This window comes from Pantherophis guttatus, chromosome 2 (genome assembly GCF_059756535.1).
Source record: "Pantherophis guttatus breed Tessera chromosome 2, ASM5975653v1, whole genome shotgun sequence".
Classification (NCBI taxonomy): domain Eukaryota; kingdom Metazoa; phylum Chordata; class Lepidosauria; order Squamata; family Colubridae; genus Pantherophis; species Pantherophis guttatus.
In genome coordinates, this window is record NC_142064.1 from 173,297,582 (window position 1) to 173,314,004 (window position 16,423).

At 40.5% G+C, this 16,423-nt stretch overlaps 1 protein-coding gene across 2 annotated transcripts in view; it reads right to left on the bottom strand.

Annotated features, from left to right (window-relative positions):
- Nucleotides 1-2,549: 2,549 nt before the first annotated feature.
- Nucleotides 2,550-16,423, bottom strand: part of ADGRE5 (adhesion G protein-coupled receptor E5) — a 61,802-nt gene continuing 47,928 nt past the window's right edge. For both annotated transcript variants that reach the window (XM_034407312.3, XM_034407306.2), the window contains 11 exons: nt 15,165-15,333; nt 14,535-14,648; nt 12,051-12,280; nt 10,224-10,397; nt 8,537-8,725; nt 7,439-7,656; nt 6,851-6,917; nt 6,246-6,337; nt 5,789-5,957; nt 5,397-5,504; nt 2,550-4,525 (listed from right to left, as the gene is read on the bottom strand). In XM_034407312.3, coding sequence (XP_034263203.2) covers nt 4,493-4,525; nt 5,397-5,504; nt 5,789-5,957; nt 6,246-6,337; nt 6,851-6,917; nt 7,439-7,656; nt 8,537-8,725; nt 10,224-10,397; nt 12,051-12,280; nt 14,535-14,648; nt 15,165-15,333 — 1,563 coding nt within the window. In that variant the 3' untranslated portion in view covers nt 2,550-4,492. The remainder of the gene's footprint in view (nt 4,526-5,396; nt 5,505-5,788; nt 5,958-6,245; nt 6,338-6,850; nt 6,918-7,438; nt 7,657-8,536; nt 8,726-10,223; nt 10,398-12,050; nt 12,281-14,534; nt 14,649-15,164; nt 15,334-16,423) is intronic.

Below are 16,423 nucleotides of genomic sequence, written 5' to 3' on the forward strand. Positions count from 1 at the left end.
GCCAAACATGCCAAACGTTGCAAAAAGAATTAATGGATGCAAGTTTGACATCTGGATTTAAAGTAATGGCAAAATAATCCTGGAGCATTTGAACCTGTCAGGACACTCCATTACAGATCTCAAAATAGCCGTTTTTGGGGAGTGGGAGGAAGAAGAAACGAGTGAGATTGCTCAACTCATACAGTCAAAAGTTTCAGGCTAGCTAATAAATGCCATGGGATTTTAATGTATTACAATTGTTAATTGATATGGTGCTTGTAATCTGTCTCATATATAATTTGCACCTGCATAACTACCCGGTCTTCCCCTCCCTTCTGACCCACCTCATCCCAATTTAAATTCTATGTCAATTTAGCCACTCCGTGCATCCATGAAAGCTTAAGCCTTTTAATAAAATGTGTTATGAAATCCTTGGTCCTGTCTGAGCTTGGTGGTTTGCTTGCAGTCATTTCATTACCAGGTTAACGTCATCAGAGAGTGAATGTGTGATTTGTTCCCTATTTATATATAGGCACCGCCAGGTTAAGAACTTTATCTTGGATTTGTATTTAAGTCGGAACTCGTATTTACAAATGGACTGCCTATTACTAAAAACGACAGACTATATTGTCCTTTGTCAAACCAACAGAGCACTAAAACCATGCAATGTTTTTAGGAACTATTGAAAACAGATGAAAACCACTATATATCAAAAACACATGGTTTCATTGCTTCATCAAAATGAGGAAGGACAATGCTGTCTGCTCTTTTTAGTAATAGGCAGCATACTTGGGGATGGTCTATGCTAGGGGTATCAAACTCAAGGCCCGTGGGCCGGGTTCTTAAACCAGGCCCGTGGGGCCAGCCTGGAAATATCAAAGGACCGGCTTACAGTGTCTCTACCGGCCAAAATGGGATGCATGTGGGGGCCTCTGCAGTCCATTTTCACCCTCCCCAGCCTCCTGCAGCACTCTGCCGGCCAAAAACAGACTGCGCAGAGGCTTTGGGAGGCCTCTGCATGGCCCTTTTTGGCCTGGCAGAGTGCTACTGGAGGCTGGGGAGGGCAAAAACGAGGTATATGGGGGCTGTGCGTGCACCCCTGCACCCCATTTTGGCTGGTAAAATGCTGCAGGAGGCATCCGTCCCGTCTCCCCCCCACCCCCGGCCCGCAGAGAACTACAATGCTGACCCGGCCCTCGAAGAAATCCAGTTTGACAACCCTGGCCTATGCACTAGCTTGCCCTATCAGTTTTGGTGAGGGTGCGATTCCTTGGTACTCCCTTGATTAGAGTATTATTTTCTGCTTGTTTGCCTGGTGTTAATCCCTGCTTATCTGGGTTTCGGCTGCTGGAAAGTATGTATCCTGATCTTTTTTGTTTCCTTCTTAGCTTTTTTTAATTGTCTCTTTTGAATGGTGTGTAAGTATGTTTTTTCCCCCGCGTCTATTAATGGATGATTTGTCTGAATTGCCTAGCATTTTTGGATTTAGCTTGGTCCAGAATGTTCATAATTTCTCAGTTAAACTATGGTTAAGTCTGTTTATGTGGTGTGAGAGTAAGGAATTTTCTGTTCTCTGACTGCTAGCTGGTACTCATGGATGTTTGCTCTGCAGTCTTCTGCCTGTCCATCCTACATAGTGGTAGGATGGACAGGCATAATGGTTGTTACAGTACTTGAATTGTATGATATAGATGATTTCTCTGTTTTTTTCTTCTTCTTGGGCTCCTGGATCTTTTGGTTTACTTTATGTTTTGGACCGCTTTAGTAGGTTTGTGTGCTACACTAATGCCAAGTGCTTGTAATAGTTTATTGTTTCTCAGATGTTTCTGATGTAAGGCAGCATTATCCTTTTCATAATTTGTGTTGATTGTGCTGTGGTGGATTGAGTGGTCAGGCACTTTTGATATGGATATCCATTTTATTGAAAGATTTGTATATGTGGTCTATTTCCTTTTTCTAGTATTCTTGGATTGCTGCAGTCTTTGTACTTGTGTGATTCAGAGAGTCTATGGAGATTCTCAGTCATCTAGGTCATGGTTGTCCCAATGGTGTTTTTCAAGAGGCAATTGGACTTTCTGGTTTTCTTCTCATCCAAGAAGCTTCTTCAGCTCTGACTGGATGGTGGGGAATGGAAGGATTTATGTTCCTTTCAGACAGTTGGTCATTTGCATCCTTTTAGAGAGTCATATCGGCCAGGGATCAAGAACCTTTCGGACCTCAGGGATCACTAAATTCATAATTTTAAATCCCGTGGACCACTAAAATGATTTTTTTAAAAAGATAAATAGTATTTAGTGCAATATAAAAATGCAAATATTTTTTCTGTGGACCACCAAAAATTTCTCACGGACCACCAGTGGTCTACAGACCACTGGTTGGTGACCACTGATATAGGCCACTTCAAGGTTTATTTGTGTTGTCAGGGTTACCTGAGTGGTGCAAATGGGTGTGGAGCCTTCTTGGAACTGTTGAAAGGATTGCATTGTAGGCTGAAGATAGATGATGTCATACCCCCCCCCCCCGGTTGGGGGAGGGCTGTTCAATTTTGACAAAGATGACATAGACATAAATTGAGGGAAAAATGCTTTAAGAAAGTAGGTAGGTAATTGGACAGAAACATTTTTTTTAAAAAAAATTGTACATCTTTAAAGGCACTCTTAGAGTGAATATATTTCAAGACAGGGCAGTTACTGAAACTGAGAGACAATAGTAAAAGTATCAGTAAAATGAATCCCTCCAATTTTTCCCTCGAGTACAAATTTACATATTCTAATACTATAAAATGTACATGCAAAGACTAGGTCTAACTTGTGAATAATTTTGACAGCAAAATTCAGTAGAAAAATATCAGCTGTGAACTCTGGTGTTTTGCTATTTACATGCAAATAAGGCACACCTGGAACTTGAGATACACATAAAATAAAAATACCAAGCACTTTACAAAAAAAGTTAGGAATACTGAAAACAGTTCAAGCCTAATTGGTCTAAACAGGAAGTTCTTCAATATTTTCTGGGAATGGCCACTGTAGAAAAAATTCATTAACTTCATTAAAAAAAGAGGAAAACTGAAGTAATCCTTGACTCCTGAAGATTTTGTATTTGTACTGTTCTCTTATAAGAATATGGAAGAGTTTTTCCATCACTGCCTTTTGAGATACTGCTTTTAACTTTCTAATCTAACCAAAGCTCTGCTGTTCCCTGGAGGTGTTTCATCGAAGTAATAAAAAAAAAACCACCACCAAAACTTCTTCCTTTTCACTGCCTCAAGTTTATAATTGTTGCTACTTGTCCGAATAAACAGCATTACCTGCATTCTTGTAACTGAGATTGCTCTATATCCTATACCCCTTTTTGTCATTGCATCTTGTTACCGCATGCAGAACTCCAGGGAACAGCAGTAAAACAACATCAAATGAAAACTCTTTCTCTATTTCTGTGCTTCCACTCAAATGTGTCAGATATGAAGCAGCCCATGAGATGCTAGATTATTTAGATCTGCCTTTTGAGCTGAATCTGAATTTTGAGCGTGGCAGACATTTAATGCACCAAGATCAACCATAAAATCTTTCGGCAAGGGAAACAAACTACAATTTAAACAGATTTATAGCACAGGGTTACTTATACCTAATTAAGCCTGGCTCAGTGTGCAAGGTTGCAAATGAAAGCTTAGTTTTCTATTAAAAATAAATAAAAGGCCTTGTACATTAAAAATTAGATCACTCTCTAAAAGGTCTGTATTTTGCCTACACATGCTATGTTTCTACATTTAGATACATTTTTATGTGCAGGACTATTCAAACCAGGACAACTTTTTAGCTACCTCTAGATCTGGCTTTATCATCTCACTGATGGGCAGAATTCAAAATTTATATTACCTTTTGGACAAATGTAATCACAAAGCAAAATAATGTGAAATTCTTTGTCCAGTCCTAAATTACAGCATCCTTGCCAGTCCTTTGCCTTGCCTAACTCCTTAAACACACTTGACATAGCATATTTACCATCTCTGTTTCTATTGTCTTAATAAGTACTGCAGACAATCACAGGTTTATACTTGAAAATAACTTAATAAACACTAAGGAAAATGCTATCAGATCAGTCCATAGACTGGATGAAAAAGATCATGCCTGTTACGCAAAATTCACTTCAACTTTTTGATGCATAAATAGCCAGGCAGAAGGCTAACCAGTGTCCATGGAAAGGACCTTTTATGAAAGTGTCATATGTAGGAGTACCTTTTAAAAAGAAATGATCCTCTCTTTGACAGAGAAGAGCCTTAGCATGAAAGAAAAGGGAACATGTGATGAAGTCCTGTACCAATATAAGATGAAGGTGAGCCCAGTTCCGGAGCTTGCTAGATGGATCCATGCGTAGGTTTCTGGCAATTTGACTGTCCTTATTGCAGTAGGTCTGAATCAGCAGGCAATAGTTCTGTTTTCCAACCCATCTTTTCCCTGGAAAAGTTTATATGCAAAGCAGCACTCTTGGAATTCATTATTTCTGAAAACTGTTGTTACATTCCAGATTCTTTCAAAGTTTTGGGAGACTGGAAGAAAAGAAAAGATAGCTTTTAGAATTATCTAGTAATTGTTTGCCTCCACTGGAGTAAATATTTCATTAGCTCTTGATAACAGACAAGAATTTCAATAGATTTGTAAATCTTTCTGTTTTAAGGAAGGACATTTTCCTGTCAATTAACTTAGTTATTTATAGGACAATGCAACCTTTATCTACATGTTAAAGCAAATAATACGAAGTCTGTAGCACTACAGTCAGGGAATCTATTTTAAATCCAAACTACACAGCCAATCACTTCAATTTAAATGTGAGGCATATGATTTAATAATCCTTGGTTAAGTGGTCTGGATTCTGCTTGATTTAGAAGCTCTGAATAACTAACCTGTCAGTAATCTACAGAAACTACTGAGATATAGCAATGCTTGGGGATCATGCTCTCTCTCTATTCCTACTTATATTGTGTGATTGGTCAGTTTTACTCTGTGTTCACACTAGGACTAGGTCATCTGAATATCCCTTTTCATGAATCTTAGTGTGTTTTTTCCTATTTTCTTAGCCTAGGTTCCTGGTCAGATTAATCCTTATGTCAAATGTTTTTCCCTCATTTCACATTGACATACGCTCTCAAATATTCATATAAAACGACCGAAGAGATATCAAATACACCCACTTGCACCTCATTAGAAGAAGCAGTCATTATTGGTGATTGATTTGCATGGCTTCTAAAAACAGGATGACAGGTTCCAGGTTTTGATTCAGGTTTAGTCTGATTCTTGATTGTTTTTAAAAGGGCCAAGTGGAGGAACATTATGGCCAGGCTCAAAGTCAAAACAGTATTGCAGGGCAGCTCCACACTCAGAGGGGGAATCTGGAGGATGAAACCTTTCATCAGCTCTTACCCTTAACGTGTTGGAACCGGATGTGGAACTGAACTCTGAGTACTTGTCAGAACTCTGGGTCTTGCCACGTCTGCCCTGGCACAACCAGCGGTAATAGTCGTCACGCACCTAGACACAAACAACAACTTTAGGAAATTCTAGTCTTTGTATCTGGGTCTTTCCCCTGCTTTGCACACATACACACCTTGATACTTGTCAGTCTTCGAGTCTTTTTTTTTTTTTTTTTGCCAACACCCAACATTATATGCTCAATTTACAGTGTAATGCTATACTTGTCTGCTGAGAAGTATATCCTATCATATTCAATGTGCTTTACTCCCAGATAAATGACCAGAAGATTTCAGTCTCTGAGCTGGTTCTCAACGTATTTGCCTTTCTACAAACGCAGGTACCTGTTTTTTGAGTACACAGTGCAGGACGAAGATAAAGAGACCCTGTAGGCTGTTCAAGATGGTGAAGAGGTAAGACAGGACGAGGGTTTGATTGCTGAACTGAAACAAGCCAAAGATCCAAGTAATGCCTAGAATACAGAGCTGTGCAATGGCTGTGATTGTGAGTACCCTGTAGGAAAAGAGATTTAGAACACAACTTAACACCTGTTGCTATGGTCCTTGATCTTATGTAATGAGAACTAGCCTTGAAACAGAATGTGGAGGGCATCTATTACATCAAACAGGGCTAGGTAACAGCCTATGCCCGAATTCTCCACTAGGATTATATTAGATGGAGTTTTTGAAAATCATTTTATTAAATAAATCATTTATTATCCAAGGGGATTATTATAATCTCACCAGTTATTAATTCCTGATCTTTTAAGACACAGATGATCACTTTTTCTTGGCTACTTACCTCTGCTTTTTCAATTTAGTCAAATCAGGGTTAATGTCAGCAAACTTCTCGGAAAGCCTCCAGACAGTAATAAGAAAGACAACAGCGTTGACCTGTGCAGAAAAGATTGGATAAGGATAATCAGGCTTTGAGATGAGCACTAGCGTAAATATCACAGCTTTTCCAGCTTCCTTAATGGAAGCTTAAAGATAGAGTATTAAGCTTTTGAAAGCTGGACAGTGTTAGAATTAGAGAATTCTGCTTCGACAAATTAAATCCAAGCTGTATAGCCACCAGGAGTTATTTCAGTTTCGTCAGTTTATTTATATCAGATATGGGGTGGGGGTGGGAAGAAGCATTTTAATTTGACATCAGATAATGTATGTGAGAACTGGGGCGAATGCTTTTCTAAAGGAGAGGCAAAAGTTGTCCCTAACAGAGATGGATCAAGGGACATATAACAGGAACTAGACGACTACATCCAAAGTTACATCCAAATAATGATGCCTTCAAAAAAGTTATAATAGACAGAAACTGGGATACTGTTCAGAGATTAACATTTTAAGTGATTCCCAAGGCAGAGATTAGAAGGAAGAAAGAAGACTTGAATATGCATTCAGCATTACCATGATGATAAAGGAGACAGGTCCCAGGAAGCTCCACAAGAACCCACGTTCCCTGGAAAGCCAGCAGCTGTGTGAAAAGACAAAGAGTGACTTGTTTTGTAGGTAATTGGACCTATACAGTTCTTCTTTGACTTTTCACTTAGATCTGTTCCTCTGCCTCTTTAGAAATTCACTTTCCTAAGAAAGCTCACTACAAGTCATGCAGGAATATGTAGAAGGGAGAGAAGTCTATGTCACAGGGGCTTAAGGCTGTCCAGAGTAGGTTCCTCTACTTGCCTGCTCAGCCCTTTTATTTCACAAGCAATTCCAGGATGACATGCACCAGAGCAGGGGTCTCCAACCTTGGCAACTTTAAGACTTGTGGACTTCAACTCCCGGAGTTCCTCAGCCAACAAATCTCTGGGAGTTGAAGTCCACAAGTCTTAAAGTTGCCAAGGTTGGAGACTCCTGCACCAGAGGACCCAGGGACACATTCATATTCAAGATCCTGTCACCTGACCTTCAGTGCACAATGCACAGGTACTCTTTTAGCCCTTGGCTGGGTGGGGGGTGGGGTGGGGTGGATGGGAACCCAAATTCAGGACTCACTTTCTGCTGCTGTATCCTTTGCTGTTGATGGCAGCGGAGATGCCCACCAAGACAGCTGGGAACCCATATCCCACAAGGAAGATGTGCCAGTGTTTAAGGCTATGTGTATTGAAGACCTGAACTACCATCATGTAGAGCTGCACACCCTCCAGTAGCATCCAACAGAAGACGCAGAGAAAGGAATAATGGAGCAATCCAGCAATTACAACACATGCCGTCTAAAAAGGGAAACAAAAATTAGACTAAGTTGTTCTGGCAGCAGTTTCAAAATCCAGTCCAGTCTTCAAATATCCTTCTTCCCAGAGGAGGACATCATTCATATTCAGGAAAATTCTCTTCAAACAGAAATGTGATGCACTATTTGTTCCTACTCCTTTAAGGTCTAACAGCACCCCTTAATACTTGTGCCTCTTGGCATCTTCACTGTTTGGTCTATTAGATACTTGAAGGAACAAACACAGACCTTCAAAAGGTTAGGAACTGGACTGGACTTATTGACTATAGAAGGAGCTGGCAAACCATGTTTAGGCAACTTTCCCCTGTGCAAGTCAATGGCATTTAACTTAGATAGTAGGAAGGAGAAGAGTTAGCATCCCACTGTCAATTCCCGGGCTAGAATTACAATCTCTCCCAAGTTCTCTATTAAAGGAGGGAGAGATGCATTTTCAATGATATTTTAAAAGTGGGAGGTATGGGCTCATTTTTTAAATGCACATTATAAGGGATATTTTTTTTAAAAATTGATTTATATGCCGCCCTTCTCCGGAGACTCAGGGCGGCTTACAATGCGTTAAGCAATAGCCTTCATACTTTTGTATATTTTATACAAAGTCAAGCTTATTGCCCCCACAAACTGGGTCCTCAATTTACCTACCTTAGAAAGGATGGAAGGCTGAGTCAACCTTGAGCCTGGTGAGATTCGAACTTACAGTAATTGCAGACAGCTGGTGTTAATCACAATGCTATCAGTCTGCTGAGCCACCAGGCCCACACCCAGCCTTTTCCATTAAGTGGAGGATTTTCCACTTATTTCTCTCAGCTGTTTTGCTCAGAATGCCTCCCCCAAGTATGTAATCAAAATCCTTACCAGTTACTTACAGTATTTCTAGATATCCCAGTGCACAAGAAGATGACATGGGCAGCAAAGAGGGACAGGCAAAGGTGGAAGTGGATGGTGGTGCGGATACCTTGGATGGCACGGCAAAACAGGAAGGTGAGGATGGAGAAGAATAGGCAGATCAGAGATACAACCAGCCCAACCTTTGTGATGACAGACAAGGTCCAATCCTGGAGTAAAAACCAGTATAGGCAATTAATTAATTAAGGCAATGCAGTAGAAGTCAGGTCTTGTCAACTCTACTTGAAAGAACCTCACAGAAGCTAACGACTTAAACTTAAATTACCAATATCTAGTGACAATTCTTTAATGCTTCAGGAGAAGACAATAAGAAGAAGGGCTCAAAAATCAGACTGAAAAGTAGTTGACCAGCCCAGATCTCTGGCTGAAGTGTTTTTTTTTTTTTTTTGCTTTCTGGACAGCCTCCTTCATGCCTCCTTAAATACCAGGAACCTAATTCTCCTTAAAGCAGTTAATTCCAATAATCTGATCAAGATCTCGGTTCTAATTTTGTCTCAATGCTTTTACTTTAGGAGGCCATCATCTTCATTACTCCCATGATCTTGCTACTATTTTTGTAGTTCCCTGGGCAGTGAAGGACCTGCAGGCACCATTTCCCCAATATTCCGCTGAAGGGAGAACAGGCCAGTCTTTCATCAGCCAACCAACTGAGTTGGCCATCTGCAAAAAAAAAAGTCTCCTTTTTCTTGTCATCTCGGGCTTGCTTCGACCTCATCTCAGGACATATTTTGTCTGAGCCTCGGGTGTTTGGATGTTCTTCTAGTGGAGGTGCTCCAAATGAGTGAGCAAACTGGTCAGCCAAGGAGAGACAAGATGATGGTGAGAGTGGAGCAATGGGTGGAAGTGCAAAAATTTATTTATTGCGACTTTGATGCCACCCAACTCCAGGTTGACTCTGAATGGTTCACAATATAAAAACCAGGATGGTAAGTAGGCCATAGTGAAGTGGACGCCACAGAAACTGAATAGCCTGAGACGCCTGCTCTCTTCTGTTAAACAAAACCTTCTGCCATTGCCTTAAGTTGCCTTCCTCTCTTGTTAGTTTTTAATCAGCAATTTTATAATTAGTTCAAACAACTTGGATACCTAATATATAATTTTTCCATGTCTAACACAGCATCTTAAAAGAGATGGTGCAATTTCATAGATAAAAGATACGAATATTAACAGGGGTGGGATTATATTGATTTGGACCAATTCGGGTGAACCGGTAGCTCTGACGATCAGCTGGGAGCAAACCGGTTCACTCTGATGATCTGGTGGTCCCACCCACCTGCCCCTGCACTTATATCTTCTCAACTGATTCGTGTGGCAGAGTGGATTGCCGCACTTCAGCTGTGTTATTCTCCAGCAGTAACGCGGAAGGTAAGTTTTCGTAAAACTGTGCGTCAGACGCATGCACATGCAAAGTGCCAGCATGCACAAAGCACCAGCACGCGTGCAAAGCTCACAATCACCGAACCGGTTGTTAAACCAGCAGGAACCCACCACTGAGTATTAATACTTGTATTAGAAATGCATATTTCTTCTCTGTTATACAAGGAACTCCAATTATGAGTAACAAATCAATCCTACACCCATTTCTTTTACCTCTCTTCCCTGTCTTAAACCCATCCCTAACTGGTCTACTTTCTTCTTGGGACTTGCCTCTATATCATAGAAGGCCATGAGGACTGCAAAGCTGGTCATGTGTTTGCAGCGGCAATATGTCCTGTTGGCAGTACTGGAGTTCAGACGTACACAGCCTTCTTGAGACCAATGTCCGCCTCTGTTGGTGGGCTTCCAGAAAGCACAAATCACCTTCAAGTCAGGCTTTAATTCCTAGAATGAAAATATAGGAATATGGGGACAGGATGAAATGAGCCAACATTGTCAAATACACACATTTGAAATCTGCATATATTGTCGGCCTTTCCAGAGAGACCAGATGGGAAACATGATCAGATGAGCTAATCCTACTTTACTGTAAGGCTGTATTTAACAGAATCTTGCAAGTCTATATAAGTAAAAATCTCCTGCGGATTTCTTTGCAACCTGAGATATTAGGAAGGGTATTTTTTTTGGAGCCTCCTGCTCCACTCGCTACAAGTACGCTCGCTTGACTTAATGACAACTTATTTAAAAAAATGATTCAAAGATACAACAGCCTTGGAAAAAGTGACTTACACCCTCTGCTCAAAGTTATGACTGTTGCACCAACTCCAATGCTCACATGATTGCAGTTCAGGTGCTTGGCTTGCATTTATGCTGACTCTGTAAACTGCTTAGAGTGGGCTGTAAAGCACTGTCAAGCAGTGTTAAGGATATTCTTGGTTCATAACCGATGTTATGGGTTATTGAGCAGAGTACCCCTTGAGTATGCACATGAAAGCGGCTGAGAGTGAATAACCACAGTTAATATACTGATACACTGAGTTGTGGTAGTCTTTTACTTTTTAGAAAAAAAGTAAAGCAAAGCCCAATAACAATCCAAGTCATACACAGATAAGGCGATAGTTAAAATATCAATTCAGGGATATTCCAAGTACAAAGTCTTCTTACCAGTTGTTGTCATTACACAATAAAACAGTTCTTCTTGAGTTTCAAACAGGAACAAGTTCAATATTAAAACATTCAATAAATAGTAGAAAACAACAAGTAGCAATGATCAAACAGTGATCATGCAGAGAGAACAGGTAGAGAGTAACAGCAAATAAGCAGATAAAATGGTGTAGTGTCCACAAGCCATGATTCAGGCTTCCCCTTAAGTACATTGGCTACAGAGCTTAGCCAATCAGGATACAGGATGATGCAATACAGTCTTAAAGCAATACAATACCTTTTGACAAACATGTATTGATAGTTATATATTGCCTGACCAACTAGTTAGACAATAGCCATTTCCTAATAAGCAGTATATAAGTCAAAGTGCTATTGCTATTGCTACAGTGTTTGGGATCTTGATTGGCAACCTTCCCAACCAGCTTCTGACAAGCGAAGTCAATTGAGGAAGCTGTATTTGCTTAATGACTATATGTTTCACTTAACAACCTCATGATTTGCTTAATGACCACGGTAAAAACGGCCATAAAATTGGGTGTGCCACGAGACGACTCACTTAATGACTGCATCTCTTAGTGACTGAAAGCCTGGCCTAAGTTGGGTTTGTAAGTTGGGGATTTATTTCCCCCCTTATCTGATCATGCCAAAGGCAGCATCTCTTCACATGTCTACCAAGATCTTTCCCACATGCCTCTACGCAAGCAGAAAGCAAGGAAAGTAGACAAGTTGGGCTTCCTGATCTTTCATGTGAACCAGTGTCAAAATCTGATCTAGCTTTGTGTCTGGCTAAGTAGAAGACAAGTACATTATACAGAACCTTCTCTTCAGGAAAGGTCGTTTTCCTTGGGTAATTGGCTATTATGAGAGTAATGGAAGGATATATTATTGCCATTCTGTAGACCGAGAGAAGACAAAGAAGACATGGATACTCACTGGTTTTGGATGGTTAAAGGTGACTGTGATGTTACTGCTCAGGGCAGCAGTCTCATTATGGCCTACAAAAGCTGAGGCCACCTTGGACAACACTTTATAGTTGGGCTTGCCGGGCTCTTCCATCAATTGTTTGGATTTTCCTATTTGTTCCCAGTCACTTCCTTCAATATCTGCATTCGTCAGGATGCACCCTAGATTCTGGTAAGAGAGGAGGCCAACAACACTGGGGCCTGAAACGGGAAGAGCAATTCAAATGTGAGGATGCAGAAGTTACTGGGATGAGACAATCCAATGCTGATCTACATAAGCAGGAGAATGGAGTGAGTGGATTCTCTCTCTTTAAACTAGCAATGGAGAGAAATAGTATGTGCAAATTCAGGTCTATGTAGGAAAATAATCTTTGCAAGAAGAGAACTAGCACAGCAGGGAATTTTCTCTTGGATAATCTTGGAAAGAGATTCATATAAAATATGTTAATACTCCTCTCTCCATAGTCTCATTGTACAATTCCCAGGTAACCATTTTTTTGGTGTTAATAATTTATTCTAGTGCTCCAGATATTTGTATTCTATATAGAATTTAACTATCATTTTTAGGAATTTAAAGAATATAGCATATTCAATTGCTTATTGGAATAATAACAAATTATAATTTATATAATAAAAACAATATTAAACAATATATTCCTTGTTTATTCACCTGACTCTATTCCTTTGCCTCTTTTGTGCCTTTTCCTTCTGTGTATATATTTTCCCCATTTCAATAAAAATGTATATTAAAAATTTATTGTGGTCATGTATCATTTAGTTTTAAGAAACTTATCAACACAAAAAACTGCCTGTCATTTCTTCAAAATATAAGAATTGTCTTTCATCAGACTGAAAGCCCATCCAATTTAGTATTCTATTGATAAAAATGAATACACAGATGATTCTGGGAAAAACACGCAGAGACAATCTTTCCCTTAAATTCTCTAACCCAAAACATTATTTAGAAATACTTCAGAAATTGAATGCTCTATTCTTCATTCTGTCAAATAATTTTTAAAAACTACACAAGGTCTTCACTAATAGTGGTAAGGAATTTCATACATTAAATCCAACATTGTGTCCTGAATATTTTCCTAATTAAACTCCTTTGAGCAACCCTCTCATCTAATAAAGTAAGAAAAAAAACTAACAACCTTTCTTATTATTTTTTAAATAAAACATTAACATGTCTTCACAATCAGTTGTTTTCCAGTACTTCATTTCTCTTAATAAAAGTTCAGAAGGGCTGCGAAGGAAATACTACCACATTTTCCCCTCTCCTGGCCCACGCTGCTTCTTTAATTCTATTTCTCTGCCCATTCCCTTGGTGAGGCAACCTATGGCTCAAATAAACCTATTTGTCTGCCTAAGTGATGCTTGGTGGAGCAGAAGAGGGACAGATTCACTGGTCTATAAAGAAAAACATGGTCCTTAAACACGGTCACTCATGTCCTCGTCACTTCTCGCCTGGACTACCTGGGGCTCCCCTTGAGGAGCACCCGGAGGCTCCAACTGGCGCAGAGTGCGGCCGTGCGGGTGGTTATGGGAGCGACGTGGTGCTCCCATGTAACACCTCTCCTGCGCGAGCTGCACTGGCTCCCGGTGGTCTTCCAGGTGCGCTTCAAGGTTTTGGTTACCACCTTTAGAGCGCTCCATGGCTTAGGGCCTGGTTATTTACCGGACCGCCTGCTGCTGCAAATGGCCTCCCACCGGCTGGTACGCTCTCACAGAGAGGGACTTGCCGTCGGCCAAACAATGTCGGCTGGCAGCCCCCAGGGGGAGAGCCTTCTCTGTGGAGGCACCTACTATCTGGAACGAGCTCCCCCCCGGAGATACGGAGGATCCTGGATCTATGCACTTTCCGCTGCGCTCTCAAGACCTTTTTATTTCACCAGGCTGGTCTCCTATTCTCTTTTTAATGTAAATTTTAATGTAAATTTTAATTTGTTCTTAACCTGGGGTTTTAAATTTGTCTTGGGCTAAATTAATTTAATTAGATTTTACTTCTGCTCTTAAATTTTTGTATTCTATGTGTTTTATCTTGTGTCTGTTCACCGCCCTGAGTCCTTCGGGAGTAGGGCTGTATATAAATCAAATAAAATGAAAATGAAAAAGAAGGCAAGTAGAAGGAAGGCCTGAGACAGTAAGAAAGGAAACCCTCTTCAGTGACTTATATATCTGGCAAGAACTCTTCTGCAACAGTTGGTGAAAGAGAGCAAGTTCCACCCTCCACTGACATATGTTTCTTAGCTAATTACTCCCAAGACAATGTGGCTCTCCAAAGAGAAGAGAACCTCTCTCCCATGCCCAAAGTGTGGCCCAGAAGCTTTGACCCCCAAGAAGAGCTTTTCCCTTCTGCTGCCTTCCCTTCAGCTTTTCCAGGCTTTTCCAGGCATATTCTGTTCATATTCACAGCATCACCCACATACTTTGTTATGATGATGCAGCTTTTTACCTTCTTCCGTCTTGCTTGCTGCTTCCCAGCTTACTTCCAACTGTGTTTCGTTCAGCCACAGTTGCGCCAGATCTTGGCTTGTGTTGTCTGCTGTTCTGATTTCCATTGCCAGCTCTATTACGAAAGGGAAGGAAATTGACAAGGTTAGCAGGGAACAGAAAAGGGCAAGCGGCAGGGTCTCTGAAGTAAACATCACTTTCCTCCAAATATTCCAATTATTCAAGCAACAGATTTACCCAGCAAGGGAGGGGAAACTGGGGAAGGAGAGCTGATTTCATATTTCAAAATTATCCTCCATATCCTCCTTAAATATGCTGTAGGACAGGGGTGGGGGACCATGGTCATTTTATGACTTGTGGACTTCAACTCCCAGAATTTCTGAGCCAGCTGCCTCAGAAATTCTGGGAGTTGAGGTCCACAAGTCATAAAAGGGCCATGGTTCCCCACCCCTGCTGTAGAATAACTCCCAATATTCCCAATCAGCCACAGTCTAATTCATCTGGAAGGTGGAAGGTCATTAGGGGTAGCTAACACACAAAGTAGGTGTCATTGCAATGGAGGAAGGAAAGAATACCTGGGCAAGGTCGGCCACGAGAGAAATCTCAAATCACCCCAACTCTGTATACTAACCTGTGCCTGCTTTGGACTTGATAGTGGTGGTTCCATTGGGTAGAGCAAATGCAAACATCCTGAGCCAGGTCTCCATCACTTGCATTACCTTAGAGGCCACCTGGTGACTCTGCTCCTTATTCTCAGCCTCCATCAAGTTCAACAGATTATCCAGTGTGTCCAGTGTTTCCTAAAGCATGATGAAATTTGTGTTTATGGGAAAAAACTGGCCTTCAGAGACACACTCTGGCTCATTGTTAAATCCACCATGCATAGATAGGCACAGGAATGGATAATTTCAGTGGGATTTTTGAGCATGTAAAATCTAAGAAATAATCTGCCTCTTTACCAGCAGACAACCGAATATGCCTGGTGATGTCTCCATTGTTATCGCATTAAAATGGTGGCTCAGCAGACTAAAGCACTGTTATTAACATCCACTTACATTTGCTGCCTGCAATTACTGCAAGTTCAAATCTCACCAGGCTCAAGGTTGACTCAGCTTTCCATCCTTTCTAAGGTAGGTAAATTGAGGACCCAGATTATGGGGGCAATGAACTGATTTTGTATAAATATACAAAAGTATGAAGGCTATTGCTTAATGCATTGTAAGCCGCCCTGAGTCTCCGGAGAAGGGCAGCATATAAATCAAATTTTAAAAAAATATTCTTTTAATTAAAACCTAGGATGCTATAAAGCAGAGCACTGGTATCGAGCATTGTATTTGTGTGCATGAATGCCTCTGGGTCCTACCTAGAATGTACATTTTTCAGACAAAAGTACAAAAGTGCTTTATTGGAGGGGTGCCCTTCTACTCCCCCAAAGAACAAATGCTGAGATGGAAAAAGAGTCTTTCCTGGTCTGTAGGGACTATGAGTGGCCAATGCCTCAATTGGAGCCTACGGCACATGTTCAAAATGCCACATTTTGACCCCATGTGGTTGATGATTCCCGGATGAGAGTATGAGCTAATGTGTTACATCATCAGCTTTCCTCATCCTACACACCTAGAAAGTACTTGAATGACATAGCCAAAGAAAAAAGAAAAGAAACAACAACAACAAAAAAACTGAAACAAGATTGATGTGTCCTCCAAATCGACTATAATCTCCCCATTTTTTACAGTAAAATTATTCAGCTTTTCCAAATTTCTTAGAAAACAACTCTGGATTAATTGATATTGAGTGATGGGAGATAGTCTGCACATGAATTCCTTATTCAAAGCACAACTGCTCAAGAGGAAGTCCATTGATTTATTTTACTTTTGATATATATATATA